This window comes from Phyllostomus hastatus, unplaced genomic scaffold (genome assembly GCF_019186645.2).
Source record: "Phyllostomus hastatus isolate PE091 unplaced genomic scaffold, TTU_PhHast_1.1 phas_scaffold_12, whole genome shotgun sequence".
NCBI lineage: Eukaryota > Metazoa > Chordata > Mammalia > Chiroptera > Phyllostomidae > Phyllostomus > Phyllostomus hastatus.
This window is the reverse complement of record NW_025334007.1, coordinates 19,292,466-19,308,546: the sequence shown is the minus strand read 5'-3', so window position 1 is coordinate 19,308,546 and position 16,081 is coordinate 19,292,466. Positions and strand designations below refer to the sequence as shown.

Sequence of the window (16,081 nt, the reverse complement as noted above, 5' to 3'; positions counted from 1 at the left end):
AAGTCGGCCTGCCTGCTGCTGGAGGCCCGGGGCCTGTCCCGGCTCGTCCCTCATAAACTCATCCCTCCACGGCCCCTGCTCCTCTGCTGCTGATTCACAGCACGTGTTGTAGAGGTCTCTGTTCTGGCCCCTCTTTGGGCCCTGGGGACGCAGGAAAATGAAACCCAGTCTCCACCCTCAAGGATTCGACAGCACACTCTAGACATTAAGGACATCCTTTTAGTGCCACGCTGAGCATAACTGGGGTGACACAGAGGGGACACGGGTAAACACATCAGCTCCCAGCTCATGCCACCTCTTTCCTCTGAGGTCTTCAGACGACCCACCTCTTTTCTTCAGGAACAAGAAAGGTTATTATCATTGTAATAATTTGTACGCAGGGGGCCAAAGAGCCCACTGCAGAAAGCTCACTCCTGAGGAGCCAGCTCTCGGTGGCACAGCTTTCAGAAAGCACAGGACCCGAGGAGGCAATTCTGTCCATTGGAACTGTGCAGGTCGACAGTGGGGTAGGGCCCAGAGGGGCCCTGGGTTGACCACCTTGAGGAGCCCGGGACCTTCCGGCGCTGCGGACAGAGTGCTGACAGTGCTGATCATCGCAGCGGGTCTCCCAGCTGAACAAACGTCAGAGACACGGCGCAGTTACAAACAGTGGTGACTGTGCTGCCCCAAGCCCGCTGAATCTGAACTCCGGGGCTAGGGCCAGACCCTGCTTTTTGCTGTGTTCCTGGTTTCTTATTTCCCCACGTGAGCTTTTAAGGCCTGGGATGGCTTTCTAGGAGGGCCCTGGGGGGGGGCAGTGTGAAGGGGGGTGAGGGGTGTTGGTGGGAGGGGGTTTAAAGGAACTTAACTTGAAACATCCTAGGAAGCGTTCATGGGTGTGTGTGTGTGTGTGTTAAAGTAAACCAGACATAAAATTTCCATTTTTAACCATTTTGAGGTGAAATGCACGGGATATGAAATTAACCATTATACAGTGTACAGTCCAGTGGAGTTTGGCGCCTTCACAGCATTATACAACTGGCACCTCTGTCTGGTTCCAGAACATCTCCTCGCCCCGAGGTCAAATCCCGAGCCCGCGAGCAGTCACTCCCCGTTTCCCCCCAGTCTCTGAGCCCCTGGCAGCCACCAATCAATCTCCTTTCCGTCTTTATGGGTTTGCCTGTTCCGGAATTTCATGTACATAGAACCAGATACTATGTGATGCTTTGTATCTGGCTTCTTTCATCATGACGGCTTTGAGGTCCAAGCACGTGGTAGCCTGTGCCAGTGCCTCATTCCTTTTTACGGCTGAATAATACTCAGTGGTGGGTACATTGCCCTTTTTCATCCGTTCTTCAGTAGAGGGTGGGGTTGGGGTTGTGATCGTGCTGCCCAAGCCCCCACTGCAGGGGTTGCTCTGCCTATTTATTTCGGGTCTGGGTGGGGGGAGTTGGAACAGCCTTTCTCTCCTCTGAACTATCTCATATTTTGTTTTGGCTGCCAGCAACCTGCATGTGCTTATCAACATGTCAACATGATAGTGGAACCACCGTAGCCTGGGGACGCTAAACATGGGACAGGGACATTGCTTTCCATTTTTCACTCATGTCGAAACCACCGCCAGCAAAGTTCTTGCACGAGGAGAGTTAGCCTTCCTTGCAGGAATCTGGGCGTCTCGCCTGTTGGCTCAGTTTGCCCCCTCGGCGCAAGGGTCTGATGTCAGGACTGTAGTCCTGTGTCCTCGGAGCAGACTGTCTCTTCTGTTCCTCATTCAGCGAGCCTGCAGTCAACAGTGGGTGGCTCTCCGGGTTTCAGGCTGATGAAGGGTCCTGGGAACATAAGGATGACTGAGGCTGTGCGCCTGCCTTGCAGGGGTTCGCACTTTGTGTAGGAAACGAAGATAAAAACAGTTACATGCTAGTGGGAGGACCAGCAGTGGTAGCCATCGTACAGAGGCGTGTGTTCTCTGAGGGCAGAGAAGGCTTCAAAGAAGAGGCATCTTGGCAAAGGGACTTGGAAGAGGGTGAGGTCCTCGGTGGGCAGAAGGAGCAAATAAAGACACAGGGAACAATGCCAAAGATGGGGACTCGGGGGACAAGTCAGTCTGTCTAGAGGATGTTTGTGGGGAGGAGGACGGAGAAACTGGCAGCTGAGTTTCAGGACCCACATCACACGCGGAGGATGTTGGACTTCGTGCTTTAAAAGAGGTCCGTGTGTTCAGGAATTTCGAGCAGAGGTAGGAAGGCAGCTTTGGCGAGCGCACGGAGGATGCCTTTTGGTGGATGAGACTGTGAGCCTGCGTGTTTTTGCAGAGGGGTCACGAGGGTCTGATTGAGCTGAGGGGGGACGGAGAGAAGGGTACAGAGTCAGCCATTATATCCAGGGGCCGGAGTGGCCAGTTCTTGATGACTCATGGCCTCTTCTGGGTGAGGGACAGGAGCAGGGCTTCTCTGGGGATGAAGTCCAGGCCGAACTCCCGGGTCGGCTCAGGGTGGGCATCCAGACGATGCCACTCACTTTGAGACGGAGGGTGAGGAAAGGCAGGTGTTTGCTCTTGTGCCATTGTTCGCTTTGGCTTCGCTCCGAGGAGCAAAAGGGTGCCGTGTGAGAATGGGTTTTTGCTTTGGACGAAGGACTCAGGATTTCTCTGGGTCTGTCCACGTGGAGAAGCATTGCGAGGAGGCAGCTGGGAAGCAAAGACGGGAGCTCGGGAGGGAGGTTGGAGGCAGAGGCAGGCAGCGTGAGTCCTACGGGAGCTCGCAGGGGGAGGAAGGTGGGCTGGGAAGAGGGGAGTTTATGGGTCGGGGGAGACAAGCAAGTGCAGGAGGAATGCAGGCCGGCTGCAGGTGTGGTGTGGGAGCGATCCGGCCCGAGGCGGCGGAGCCGCCGGCACCCCAGTCAAAGAGGTCAGGGGGAAGAGGGCTGGAAATCGTTCGTCTCTGCCAACATTTGTTTACAGTTTGAAAAGTTATCTAGTGTTGTCTTCTCCCTCCGGTCAGCTATTTCATATTTATGGAGTTTTCTCCTTATTTTAACTGTGGGTGTAAAAATAGAAGTGCCCCACACTCTGGGGGGGTTTGTTATGTAGACTCTCTCGTAATGTGTATCTTGGTAATTCATTTTCTTATTGACGCGTCCCATAACCGCATGGCTATTAGTCAACCTCGAGATTTGACTTTGAAGTCACTCGCATTCTTTGTGTGTTTGTGTGTGTGTGTGTGTGTGTGTTACTTACATCTCACGCTTTTCATTTCAGAGCTGACCCAGATTGAGGACCCCAGAGAACAGTGGAGGCGAGAGCAGGAACGGATGTTGAAGGAATATTTAGTTGTAGCCCAGGAGGCTCTCAATGCCAAGAAAGAAATCTACCAGGTGAAGCAGCAGCGGTTCGAGCTGGCTCAGGAGGAGTACCAGCAGCTGCACAGAATGTGTGAGGACGACGGCCGCTCGTACGCCAGCTGTGAGTTGACCGCCTCCTTTCGTGAACGCGTGCCATTTAAAAGCCATTTCCCTGCTAGGTTATCTGCAAACGGCAAACTTTACTCGGGCAAGAGTGCTTCATCCATTTTTTATTCCCGTACCATTAGGTCATCAGCAGGCCGCAGTGGAATCAGATGGTCACCTGCTAGCCACTCCTTTAGCAAATACTTATCAAGTGCCCCCTGTGTGCCCAGGCACTGCGATACCGTGGCGCCTAAGAGACGACGGGCCCCTGCCCTCGTGGAGCTTACATTCAGGTGGGGAAGGTGGAAAACAAGCACCTTTCAGGTAGTGCCGTGCTACAACCTCGTGTCTCCTGTTTGTCACTGTGGAAAAGGCCTTTACCCGAGACCTCTGCAGTTAGGACTGTGCTGGGTGACCCTTGGGGAATCTGCACAATGGTTCGCATGCCATGTACCTGTCTCTCTGGAGGGTCCTTTCTTGGGCAGCACCTGGGGTGGAGGGCCTCGGCATAACCCAGGGAACCCGGGGAACTCTTTCTGCCTCTCTAGCCAGATGGACACACACTGATGCTCTCAAAGGGACCCCCTCTTAGTTTAGGAAGCTGCCAAAGGCACACCCCTGTTCCGTTAGTACCCAGCAGATACTCAGGGTTTGAAGGAGCCAGGTCCGGTCTAAGAAGTCAAAGCATTCTGTCGTTAACCCCGCCAGTCTGCCCGAGTCGGTCCCTGGCCACACGGAACAGCCCGCCACGGGTGCACGTGGCCGTGGCTGCCCTGGGTGCCAGGGAGCCTGGGGAGAATGAGGGGAACTGCTACCACTGGGTTTTATCTTAGAAAACCCAAGTCTACTTGAGACACGAAAAGACTTCCCTGTGGCGCGACTGCCATGCTGCCAGGTATTTGGCTCTGGCGACACAGCGCTGAACGTTAGAGACACAGTCAGAGCTTTTATTCTGTGCTGCAAGTCAGAATGGAGTTAAGGCTCAGGGGCCGTAGGTCTTTTTTTATGGCAGCTGTTGTTGAAGGTGAATAAGTCATGCGAGCTGTGGGGGAGAGAGAGGTGAGGCTTCTCCCCCACCCCGTAGCAGGAATTTCAGATTGTTCTCTCCCCGCACGCCTCGAGAGAACGCAGGGCCTCAGCTGTAGTGGCATGCTGTTTCCGGGTGGTTTTCTCTCTTCCTCTTCAGATATTGGCATGTCCCAGATATTTTTTGGGTTTTTGTTTTTCTATTTTAACCTCCCATCAGAATGCGATGAGTCAGCTCCGTGCTAAATTTTAGAGGCTGCTTTCTTATCTCCATAGTTTTTCTTTCTTTCTTTCTTTCTTTCTTAAAACGTGTTTCTCTGATTCTGGTATCAGGATAATACTGTCCTCACAGCACGAGTTGGGAAGTGTTCCTTCCACCTCTCTTTCCAGAAAGAGTTTGTGTGGGGATGGGATTAACGCTTCCTTGGCCATTTGCTAGGACTCACCAGAAAAGCCATCTGGGCATGGATTTCTTTGTGAGAATGTGTGTAAGTGCGGAATCAGTTCCTTTCCTAGACAGAGGTCTGCTCAGCTTCTCCGTTTCTTTCTCAACCAGTTCTAGTAGTTGTGTGCGTCAAGGCGTGGGTCCACCTCACCGGGCCCAACCATCAGTGAACTTCCCTCTCAAGGGTCAGGTAATCAGTATCTGCAGCCTCGTGGGCCACGTGGACTCAGTCGCAGCTACTTCCTCAAGCCTGTTGTCACGCTGCAGAAGCAGCCAGAGACCATGTGTGTGGCTTGTTCCGAGAGAAGTATAAAAAACAGGGAACAAGCTGGGATTAGCCCACAGGGAATTAGTCAGGTCTGTCAGCTTTTCTCCGAGTTCTCTGGTAGCTCTTTTTATTCCTGGGGGCTCTGAGGTGGTGTCCTCTCGCTTTCATTCCTGATCTTTATCGCGTGTGTCTTCTTCCTTCTCTTAATCATCCTAGCTGACGTGTTACCAATTGTATTTGTCTTTACAATCGACTGGCTGTTGGCTTACCTTTTCCCCCTATTTCTTGTCTCTTTTTATTTTATTGCTTTCTCCTCTGTATTGTTTCCCTCCTTCTACTTAGTTTGACTTTAATTTGTTCTTCCTTTGCTAGCTTCCTAAAGTGAAATCTCAGATCATTGATTTTAGACCTTTCTTATTTTCTCACATGGACTCTGTAGGTATAAGTTCTTCCCTAAGTGTCACTGTAACTGCATTCCTCAAAATTGGGTGTTTTCACTTTTTTCAGTCAGTCCAGAAATTTTCTCATTTCCTCTGTGATTTGTTTTTTGACCCATGGGTCCTGGAAAAGTATGCCGTTGGGGCTTTCTAAAGGTGTCGTGTTGTTGATTTCTAATTTAATCCCACCGGGGTCGGAGACTACACTGTGTAAGATTTCAGTTTTTTGAAATCGGTTAAGACGACTTTTACGGCCCAGCACACGGTCCCATTTAAGTGACCTCGTGGGGTGGGAAGCGCGTGTGGACTTGGCTCCTCGAAGGCACAGCCCGCTGAAGCATTGGCTTTGAACTCTTTCTGAGAGCGTTACAGTTAGCGATCCTAAACCTTTCAGAAAGTTACTCAGTAGGAGCTAGGTTGAACCATATAAAGTTGTCATTTCTGTAGCTGACAACGGGCTGAATATTGGTGATTTCATATGATTCAACCTTCAGACACCTTTTCTGTTCCATGGTCCCTTTTGGATAGGTCTCCAAAGAGGCTCTCCAATCAGTGTTTCCAAGGATGGAACGGGAGACAAGGACATATCAGGAAAACTTGAGAGGAAGTTTCTTGCCAGTGACGGAAAGGAAAGACTGCCCAGGGAAGGTGTGTCTTACCTACTGGCTACCATGTACCAGTGCAGCCAGGACGTCCGTTGCAGGGAGCTTGGGGACTCAGGACGGGAGCCCTTGAGGACGCGAATACAGGGGGACCTTTCTGCAGCCCTGGGATTCCACACCCGGCCCGAGGGGGAGCGAGGCTCTAGGTTAAGGGCATTCAGAACTTGTAGTCCTGTGGAGCTGGGACATCCACCGGCATCCATTTTCATATTTCCATGGGCTTGTACTCCCTTCGCATGTGGGCCAGTAGGGAATCACAGTCAGTTACGCTCCTTCCTGTGCTCCAGGGAGTTTTGTTAGTGCCCAGTGAAACAGAAGCTCTGAAGACGCCGTCTTCAGAGTGGGGGGTCAAGGAACCTGCAGTACAGGAAGCAGGTGACTCTGGTGTTGACTTGGAATTCTAACATGCTCATCAGTTCCATTTCCCGGCCTACTGGAAGTCTCTGCGTACACGCAGCCTCCGCATCTACTTGTGTAGGTTGCCTTGGAGGTCACATTGGGCCTGCCTGTCCTCATGAGGGGCTGGAGATGCCACTGGACCTTGCCGGGCCCTATGCCAGAGACTATGAATGGAATCTAGACTCAATCCAGATGGTTTATCAGGTTCCTGCTGTCCCTGGGGTTTTGACCAAGCTCTATCAATTTGCCATTTAACCTAAAGTACCAGACGCAATGAGGAAAACTCTTAGATATGACTCAAATGCATTCTTTTCGGCCACAAAATAAAGTTCAAGAGCGTGATCTCACTGGCTTGAATCGTCATGATCTAACCGATGTCGCCTGTCGAGGTCTGGGCCCACGTCAGGAGCTGCTGGTGGTAGGGTCCAAAGCGTTCCCGAGCCGCACGCGGCCACCCGGGTCTCTCGCAGCCTGGTCCGCTCTCAGCGCTGGTCCTCTAAAGTGGGGAGGTGTGCCCTTGCCCTGCTCCCAGAAACAGAATAGCATGTGGACTCATTTCCCATTATTCCTTCATTGTTAATGATTTGAAGCTAAGGGAAGCAATATTCAGTGAACTACTGTTTTCTGTGCATTGTTATGATTGCAACATTGTGAAGCACACATTGCAATGTTACCTTCATTGGCCACACGCGGGGCTGAATAGTGGGGAGGCTGAACTACTTGGAGGTTACATGCCTAGTAAATGGTAGAACGTGGATTTGAACCCAGACCTGGTTGTGTATGTTGTAGTCTTCAGTGCTCTGTACTGTTTCCTAGATATGGAAGAGGCAGCTTACAAGAACCGATTGTGTTTTTGGAACACCTTGCCCTCCCATTGTTCAAGTTATCTGGAATTAAAGACCGGTTGTAAGTTGACAAGTCATCTGTTTTGCAACACTAAATGGGGCAAGTGGAAGGCAGAGCACTTTCTACTTTTTGACTTTCTCATGGTCCACGGTAGGATTGCTAAACTATTCATTTAGTTTTCAGGAGATATTTATGTAGCACCTGGTGTTGCTATACTCTAAATGTTGGGGACCTAATTTATGCCTCATGGCTAATTATAGGGGGAAATGAAGCAATGGTGGTAAACAAAGGAATGAACTAGAACAGCCATTTCTCATATTGGGGCAGAAGGAGCTAGAGGAGGGCGGAGGGAGGAGAAGCTCACACCCTTCACGGAGCTTCCTGGGTTATGGAACTCACCAGAATAAAACTCCATTCATCGGAGAGAGAAGATTCCGTACAGTGTACCATCTGCTATCTAAGGATATGTAAGACTTGACTTGTTGTCCCTGACCGAAGCAGACTTAGACGCTTCGGTGGATTGGAGCGTGCCTGTCCCCAGAAGGTTAAGAGCCCAACTTTATTTGTGTGAACTTGTGAGCTAGCTGTTTGGTACCTGGGCCTGGTATGTTCTCTACAGCTCCATTTTGCAGCGTTTTCGTCTCCCTTGTTTATGCTAACATGTTCTCCTGTTTGCCTTCCTTTTCACATCAAATACATTCGTTATTTCAGAAACTTTTTTTTTCTGGAGTTACTCTTTCATTCTTCCCGAGAAACTCTAGCCTCCGGATGCGTTCAGATGAAGTATATGACCATTTACAGCATCTTTGGAAGGGATTCTTGCATGGGGTAAACTATAGTCCTAACCACAGTGCACCAAATTATGGATGGCCCACCGACTATAAAGCCTGCCCACTCAGGGTATTGGTAAATAGAGTTTCGTTGGAACTCAGCCACATCTGTTCATTGACCCATTGTCTGTAGCAGCTACAGCGGCAGAGCTGAGACGAGACAGAGACTGTATGGACCCCAAACCCCAAAATATTCACTGTCGGGCCCTTTGCAGAGAAAGTTTCCCAGCCCCTGGTGCACACCAGTCGCTCTCAATGATGCCTGGCCGCGCATGGAAATCTCCTGGAGGGCTTTTAAACCCCCTGCCGCCTGGGCAGAGATTTTCATTTAATTGGCCTTGAGTGGGGCCAGACATTTTTGTAAACAGCTCCCCAAGTGATTCCCAGAGTTGAGGTCCACTAGTTTAGATGGATTCCTTTAGCAGCAGGAATATGGCTTTATTTGTTACCTCGGCTCCGAGGAGCTCCCAGAAGTCCGCACCAGAAGCCTCTTTGGGCGGCTGGGAAAGAGTCAGCCTTATCTGTGTCGGGAAAGTGCTGATCCACCCTGAATTCCTGAGTTAGGTGGTGGTGAAGCCTGGCCTTATCAGTGATCAGCGCTGCCAACATTCCTTCTGAAGCCCCAAGGCCCTCCCACAAGGACTATCTTCCTTTAGTTCTCTGGTGAAGGGTTTCTCATCTACTATCTCGATTAGGCTTCGGGCCAAAGTCCATCCATTTAGCCTTTTGTTTTCCCTCCTCGGAGCGTGTTGGAGCAGGCAGGGGAAAATGGATCACGCAGCACTTTTCACAGGTATTAGTTGGCAAGACTCGGTCTCGAATGTCGTAGCGGGGCACACGCGTTTACCGAGTGCTCATCCCCCGGCCCGCTCTCTGGGCGTCTGGTGGCTCCTTGCCTGGCTTCTGCAGCTCTCGAGTGGGCCTGACGTTTTTGACCCTTTGCTTAGGGTGCCTTTTACAAATTTGCGTGCCCTCCTTCGCTGGCCTCAGTCATCCCTGCTCTGGTAATTAGTACCTGTCAGCGCGGAGCCGGTCAGGGCTTGCCTCCTTTCCGCCAGCCTTCGCTGGCTCCTTGGGGCAACCCCCGACAGTGCTGGTGCGGGAGCTGCCCCGGTCTTGCTTGAGCCATCGTCCGGGGGTGTCTTTGGAGAGACAGACACAGACAGACAGACACAGTTTCCCTCCTTCAGTAGCCTGGGCGATAGAAATCCATGATAAGTACTGCGGTCTGCAGCACTTGGAGTGTTAAGAGCACAGGTCCAGTTCAGCTCGTGGCAAAGCTAGTGGCTTTGGAGAGCCAGAGGGCCATTTCTTCAGCCACTGGAAAAGCTCATCTGATGAGAGGCTGTCGGATAGCCGACCCCTAGGAGGCCAAGTTCCAGACACAGGTCCCTCTGCATAATGCACATCAAGTCACTGCACACTCAAGTCCGGAATCTATAAAGTGGGGGAGCATCATCATCATCACCTCTCACAAAGCTTTTTATGAGAATAGATGAAATAAATGTGAAAGGCACCCTATAATAGCAAGGACCAATAATTTACATTGTTGTGGTCCAGATGAACTAAAACCTTGTTATTATATCATCGAAAACAAAGTGTGCACCTGAGTGGACTCCTTAAGCTATTTAATAGCTCTGCCCACTCAGCTCTTCAACAGAGAAGAAAGCTTCAGAGGTGAAAGTCTGGTATTTATCGTAAACCCTGAGATTGGAGACATGTCTTAACAGACGAAGATAGTTTTTCTCTAAATGATGTACAGCACATGCTGTTAAAAACAGAGTCTAGACTCCTGAGCTATTTCTTGGATTCCAGAAGTGGATTCCATCAGACTTACTGGCAGACATAAGGAACTGAGAATTTACATAAATCGAATTATATTACTAAAACTTAGACCAGTGTTCACAGCTCTCCTTAGCATTTGAAGATAAGGTGTACTCATGGTCTTAGGTACCTGAGCTGACTTTTCCTGCATCCCAGTCCTGGAATTTTATAATTTTAGAGGCTGTAGCAAGGCTAACGTGAATGGTGTCAATGGAAGTAACACCTAGTCTATCATTTAGGGTGGTTTCAGCTGTTAAGTCACAGGCAAGACTAACTCCCATGGGCCCAGACAGTAAGGAGGTCCTCCAAGGCGGGGTGGCTTCCCGTTGGTGGCCTCGGTGGCTCAGGGATGTCGTGTTGCATCGAGCTCTCCTTCCAGGCCGGGCTCCACGCTGAGCCTCCTTGGGGAGGGGTGGGGGACACGCAGCAGCCCCAGGGCGCTGGTCGTTAGGAAGGGAAAGGGGGGGCAGGTTGCTGTGCATTGGTCCAAGCATACCTGCCCCGCCTCCCATGTGCCTTTCAGGTCTTGTGGCAGTGATTTCAGGTCATCGCTACCGATGTCGGAACATCGCGGTTAACTTCCCTGGACTTTGGCGGTGGGGTTACTTTCTACCCCGGTGGGAAGGATCCCACGTGGTAATAGTTGGCACAGTCTTCCTCCACTGCGAGGTGACGAGTTGACACAGTGGAAGTGAGGAGTCAGCAAACCTTAGGCTCATTTGCATATTGTCTGGCTTCCAAGTGAGAGCCCCTTAAGCTCGGGTCTGAGAAACTTTTAAGTCCCAGGAGTTTAATGTGGAAATTTTATAGAAATGATTTCTGCCTCTTCAGGGCGTTGTTTGAGGTGTAGCTTTCATTACTGATCTGCAGTGAAACCAAAGAGTCAGACAAAGTAGAATTTGTAGGATTTGGAAATAGACATTCTTCATCTAAGAAGGAATTCTACTTAAAAACCATGTTATTCCATGTCTTGAGAGATTACGATTCTAAATATAAGAACATAAAGTTGGCAAACACTGAGCTCCTCCAGATATTTATTTCCAGTGGGTTCTAGAGGTTCAGAATTCTGACAGAGCAGATTTGCCATGGAACTGGTTTTTTAAAAAAGAGGCATCTCAACTGCCCAGATTAACTTTGAATATAATTAGGGCTGTTAAATAGTCTCGCTGTTGAAGCCATGTGACGGCTTTGGGCCATCCTTTGCGGTAGAAAGTCAGGACGTGGTTTTGAACCTACTTTCTAGGTGTTGGCAGCTGGTTATCTGAATGGCAGCCCTCGGTCCCCAGATCAGAGGAGTAAAAGAAAGGTTGCTGGCCCTGTGGGTGGGTATTCTGAGCAGGCGGCACTGATGAAAATGATCCGGAGGCAGAGGACACCAGTGTGGGTGACCATAGGTGAAGACAGAGGACTGTTGCACCGCCTAAGGAGGGGACAGAATGCAAGTCCCTGTAGCCCAGGGGCTGATGGCTTGAGGCGCCTCAGAGCAAGGGCAGGGAAGCATCAGGAGCTAGCCATGCTCAGGGGCGGTGGGGTGGTGGAGTGAGAAGCAGCTAGTCGCCATTGCAGCTGCCGAAATGGCAGAGGGGCTTGTAGCTTTCAGTGCGGGTGGAAACTGGCTGACTGCTTGGCACCCACAGGTGAACGTCTCTTTGTGTCTCATCTACCCCCATATATCAGCTCCACACAGAGATGCCATGGCCGTAAGGCGGTTCAGGCCTGCGCACTGCGCCATTTGAGAACACGTTTAGTGATGTGACGTACTGTAGCTAAACAGCCATCAAAAACAAGGCGCCAGAACAAAAGGTGCTTCCCTGTAGTTCGTGTGGAATAGCCTGGAAGAGTAGCTTTTTCTCAAGCCTGTCAGATACTGGCACACCACTAGAAAGTTGTCTTTTTCATTTTACGGATCTCTAGTATTTTTTTTCTTTCTTATGTCAGAAATTGTTCATCTGGGGACTATAGATATGAAGGAAATAAAAAGCAAATCTTTTGTAATGAAACCATTGAAAGTAACCACAGTTGACTTTTTGGCTCTCTCCTCCCAGAGACTTCCGTGTGTGTGCATTTTAAAAGAAAGTAAAAATGATTCATAGTACCTGTACTATTTACACAGTAAGAGCAGCTTTCCATAGTTAATCATACCTTTCCCTCCCCGTGTGTATGTGGTTTTTAAGCCTACTAGTCTTGCAGTCGGAGTGAGCACAGTTTCGATTTACCTATAGCCACCTATTTCACTCTGGGATCCTGTAGAGAGGCCTCCTGCAAAACTCAAACATCCACACTTGAGGTTGGGAAGTGCTGATCCTTTGGGAGCCAGTGCCAACTTGTAAATCTGAGACTTAATTATTTAACACAGTGAATCAGAAGTTCCTATCTGTGTGTATTCGTTTATTTCAAAGGATCCATTATAATATACGATATTTCCCTTCTCTTTAGCCTCCTCTGGATACTCAGCAAATACAAAATATGACCCACACCAGATTAAAGCAGAAATAGCAAGTCGCCGGGATAGGGTGAGTAAAACACATGTTCTCGCAACCACATGCCCCGTATGTATTTTTATGTGACATCACTTATCCGGGTTTATTTTGGGGTGGTCAGTGTCTCTAACACTCACAGTTATTTCATAAGGTTTTCGATTTCATGGACCACGATTGCATTTGGTTGTGCTCTCCACTTGTCTCCAATAGGAGGGGAAATGTTGCATTTTAAAACCTCAGCCCATCTAACAAAAGAGTCGCCTGTGTTCCTGTGTGTACCCACCTTTCTCCCCCTCGGCCCCTGGTCTTGGTTGCCGGGGCGGGGGTGGGGGGGTCTGTTTTGTTGCACTGGCCTGGAAGCCTGGGAGACACCTTGGAGATGGAGCCTCCTGCTGTGGTTGGCGCCTCAGCCCCTAAAGCAAGGGGCATCTTTTGGGGTAGTGGCTCCCAAATTCTGGTGCACCTAAGGAAAGCACCCCGAGAGTTGGTTAGCCAGGCACGCTCCCGGGCCTACCCTCTGAGCTTTAACACGGGCCCGGGGCGGGTCCCAGAACCTGCTTAAATAAGACCGTGCTCTCAGCAGTCGGCCTTCATACCGGGCTCTTGTGAGTAGCAAGTAAAAGGGAAGATGGACAAAGCGTTACACAGTTTGCTAATTGTAACAAGCAAATGGATACCTCGGAAAGGAAAATAGTTGCCATTCCACCTGCCTTGGAACAGTCTGGGACTCTCGAAGCAAGCAAAGCAAGCAAAGCAGTTCATTCTTCCAGGGTGGCTGTTTTTTATGCGTGTGAATGGAAGTTCATGGAGACAGTAGATGATACAGTGAATGGCAAGCTAATCAGAAAGTTCAATGACAGTGATAACAACAACTGTAGAAATAATTTTTCACAGCAAGCTTTGGTGAGAAACATGTTATTTGTCTTTAGCTTTCCAGGCTGAAGCGCGAGCTGGCCCAGATGAAGCAAGAGCTGCAGTACAAAGAGAAGGGGGTGGAGACCCTGCAAGAGTGAGTTGCCTGCGGCTGTGGGAGGGAGCGTCCCGCGATTTCCTTCTGGGCTGACCTCGCCGGCGCCTGGACAGGCGCCCTGACACTTCTGGGGCGCCCGCTTCCGCGCTTTCGCCAATGCCCCTTCGTTCCCAGCCCTGAGCCACCCTCAGAATCTCTCTTTTCCTTGAGGAGTCTTCATTCCTTTAAATGACACTACTGGGGAAATGGGACCTTGATTTTATATTTATGCACATTCTCGAGAGCTGCACGTGGCTGTTTACATTTGAATTCCAGTTTCGTTAGTTTTAGTCTCTTACATTTTTCAGTTCTAAAGGTTAAAATCAAATGAATTAAAATGAAATTAAAAATTACACCCCCCAGTCTCAGGAGCCACATCTGAAATGCTCAGCAGTTACATGTGGCTAGTGTAGACTCTCTGCCTCGGCACCACTGACGCTTTGGGCCAGGGAGCTCGCTGCGGTGGGGCTGTCCTGTGCATCATGGGATGTTTAGCAGCATCCCTGGCCTCGGCCCCCTAGATGCTGGTAGCACCCTCCTGCCCACTTGTGACAGCAAAAACTGTCTCCAGACTTTGCCAAGCGTTCCCTGGGGGGCCCATTTACCCCCCAGTTGAGCCATTTGCCCCAGTGGGCTAGCGGCTATTGCATTGGACAGCACAGTTCATGGACTATTGCCACCCTCGCAGGCCATTCTGTTAGACAGTCTGGTCTTCCTCCTGTTGGCATCTTCACAATTAAAACTTCATCCCTGCTAGGAGTTTGGGGATGAGTTTCTTATTATTTGTGAACTTTATTATGTCAGCAAATTCAGTGCACAAAAGTTATTTTGTAAGCCGTGATCTCGTTGGTCTGCAAGAATTAATTTTCTCAAGAAAGGGTATCATGTGCTTGTCGGTGAAGCTTCTCTCCTCCTTCAGAGCCTGGCCTCACGCGCTGCACTTGGGCATGTGCGTCCCCACTTCTGTGCCTCCCCTTCTCACGGTCGGTGGGGCCTGCCTTAGCTGGCCGGGCTGCTGAGCACCATAGACCTGGGGATGTAAACGGGAGACATTTCCTTCCCACGGTTCCTACTTCTTGCTGCGCCTTCACGGGGGCGGGGGAGCTCTGGCCTTTGATATCTCTTCCTTTTCTTCTAAGGCTGCTAATCCCATTTTGGCGCTCCACCCTCAGGACCTTAGTATCTGGGTCCAATGGCCACACAAGGCCTCAGCTCCCAACACCATCCCATTGGAGCGGGGCTGGAACGATCCAGTCCCTAGCAGCTTGCCCAGAAGGCAGCCTCAGCAGACGGCAGGAACTGCGGGGTGGGGCTCTCGGCGAGGCGCGCAGCGCGCCTCTCTCGGGCATGCTGTGTGCAGATGCAGTGGCGGCGTCAGATGTGACTCCACCATTGCTCTCTGTAGGGAGGTGCTATGTGAATGTGAGCATTTGACAAACGTAACTATCTCTGCCTCACATAAAGGGTAATTACCGGGCATGTCAAACCTTGTGGTTTAACACTAGGTTCAGCTTTGCTTTTTGAATCATGCAGGATTGATTTGGGTGATGATTCATTTGTCCATTTCTTTATGAAGGGCATGTTATAGGTACCTGGGCAGACACAACAGAAAGGTGAGCTGGGTCCTGTCTGGAGGGGCTTGGCTCTCCCTGGTGCTGACGCCTGGCCCTGCCCCCTGCAGGCCCTGCCCCCTGCAGGCCCTGCCCCCTGCAGGCCCTGCCGGGCGGGCGTGGACTTGGGTGCACGCTGAGTGTGAGCTGGAGTCTCACCCTGACAGCCAGCCTTTCTCTTTCTGCCCCATTCCCCAGCAGTTCGTGTGCTCATTCTCCTGCAGTTTGGATGTGCAGTGGGGCTTCCTTAAATTAGCCTCAGTCACTGCAACTTTTCAAAAGTTTTGCTTAAGCAGATTAAGCGGCTTTTTCCATATCAACCACCAGTGTCGTCGCTCACTTTTTCCATTTGCGGCAGTGTTTCCCATTGCACTGCTGCGTGCTCGGTAATTTTACCCCAAGGTAAAATTGGGGTACCCCCAGGTACAGCCCAGCCAGCCGCCAGAGCATGCACACCTGCCAGGGTGCTTCTGGGTGTGCGGTGGCCCCGCCCTCCCGGTCACCTCTGCTAAGGGGCCGGGTAAGAAGTAAGCAGAACCAATCATTTCATTTGGTAGGTCCTGGAGAGTCGCTGGGGCTCGCTCGTTGAGTTGGAGTCTGCTTTCCTCCTCTCATGTGGCCATTGCGCTCTCTCATTACCGGGGAGAATCCCGACCTGGGGATGTCTCTGGATGGCACTGACTTTTCATGCGAGGCATCCCGTGGGCTGTGCAGGTGATCAGCGTTCAGGGCGGCTCAGGAGCGCTGGGAGGGGCACAGGGTCCCCGAGCCTCAGAAGGGAGTCTGTCCGACACCATCCCCCGCCGGCTCTGGCTTCCGGAG

At 50.7% G+C, this 16,081-nt stretch overlaps 1 protein-coding gene across 6 annotated transcripts in view; it reads left to right on the top strand.

Moving 5' to 3' along the window:
* Nucleotides 1-16,081, top strand: part of WWC3 (WWC family member 3) — a 99,441-nt gene that overhangs the window by 36,171 nt on the left and 47,189 nt on the right. For 3 of the 6 annotated variants that reach the window (XM_045855910.1, XM_045855913.1, XM_045855909.1), the window contains exons 3-8: nt 3,236-3,439; nt 3,567-3,716; nt 6,128-6,247; nt 7,477-7,566; nt 12,597-12,673; nt 13,570-13,649. In XM_045855910.1, the coding sequence (XP_045711866.1) occupies nt 3,236-3,439; nt 3,567-3,716; nt 6,128-6,247; nt 7,477-7,566; nt 12,597-12,673; nt 13,570-13,649 (721 nt within the window). The remainder of the gene's footprint in view (nt 1-3,235; nt 3,440-3,566; nt 3,717-6,127; nt 6,248-7,476; nt 7,567-12,596; nt 12,674-13,569; nt 13,650-16,081) is intronic. The other 3 variants (XM_045855912.1, XM_045855914.1, XM_045855915.1) reach the window with 3 other exon arrangements.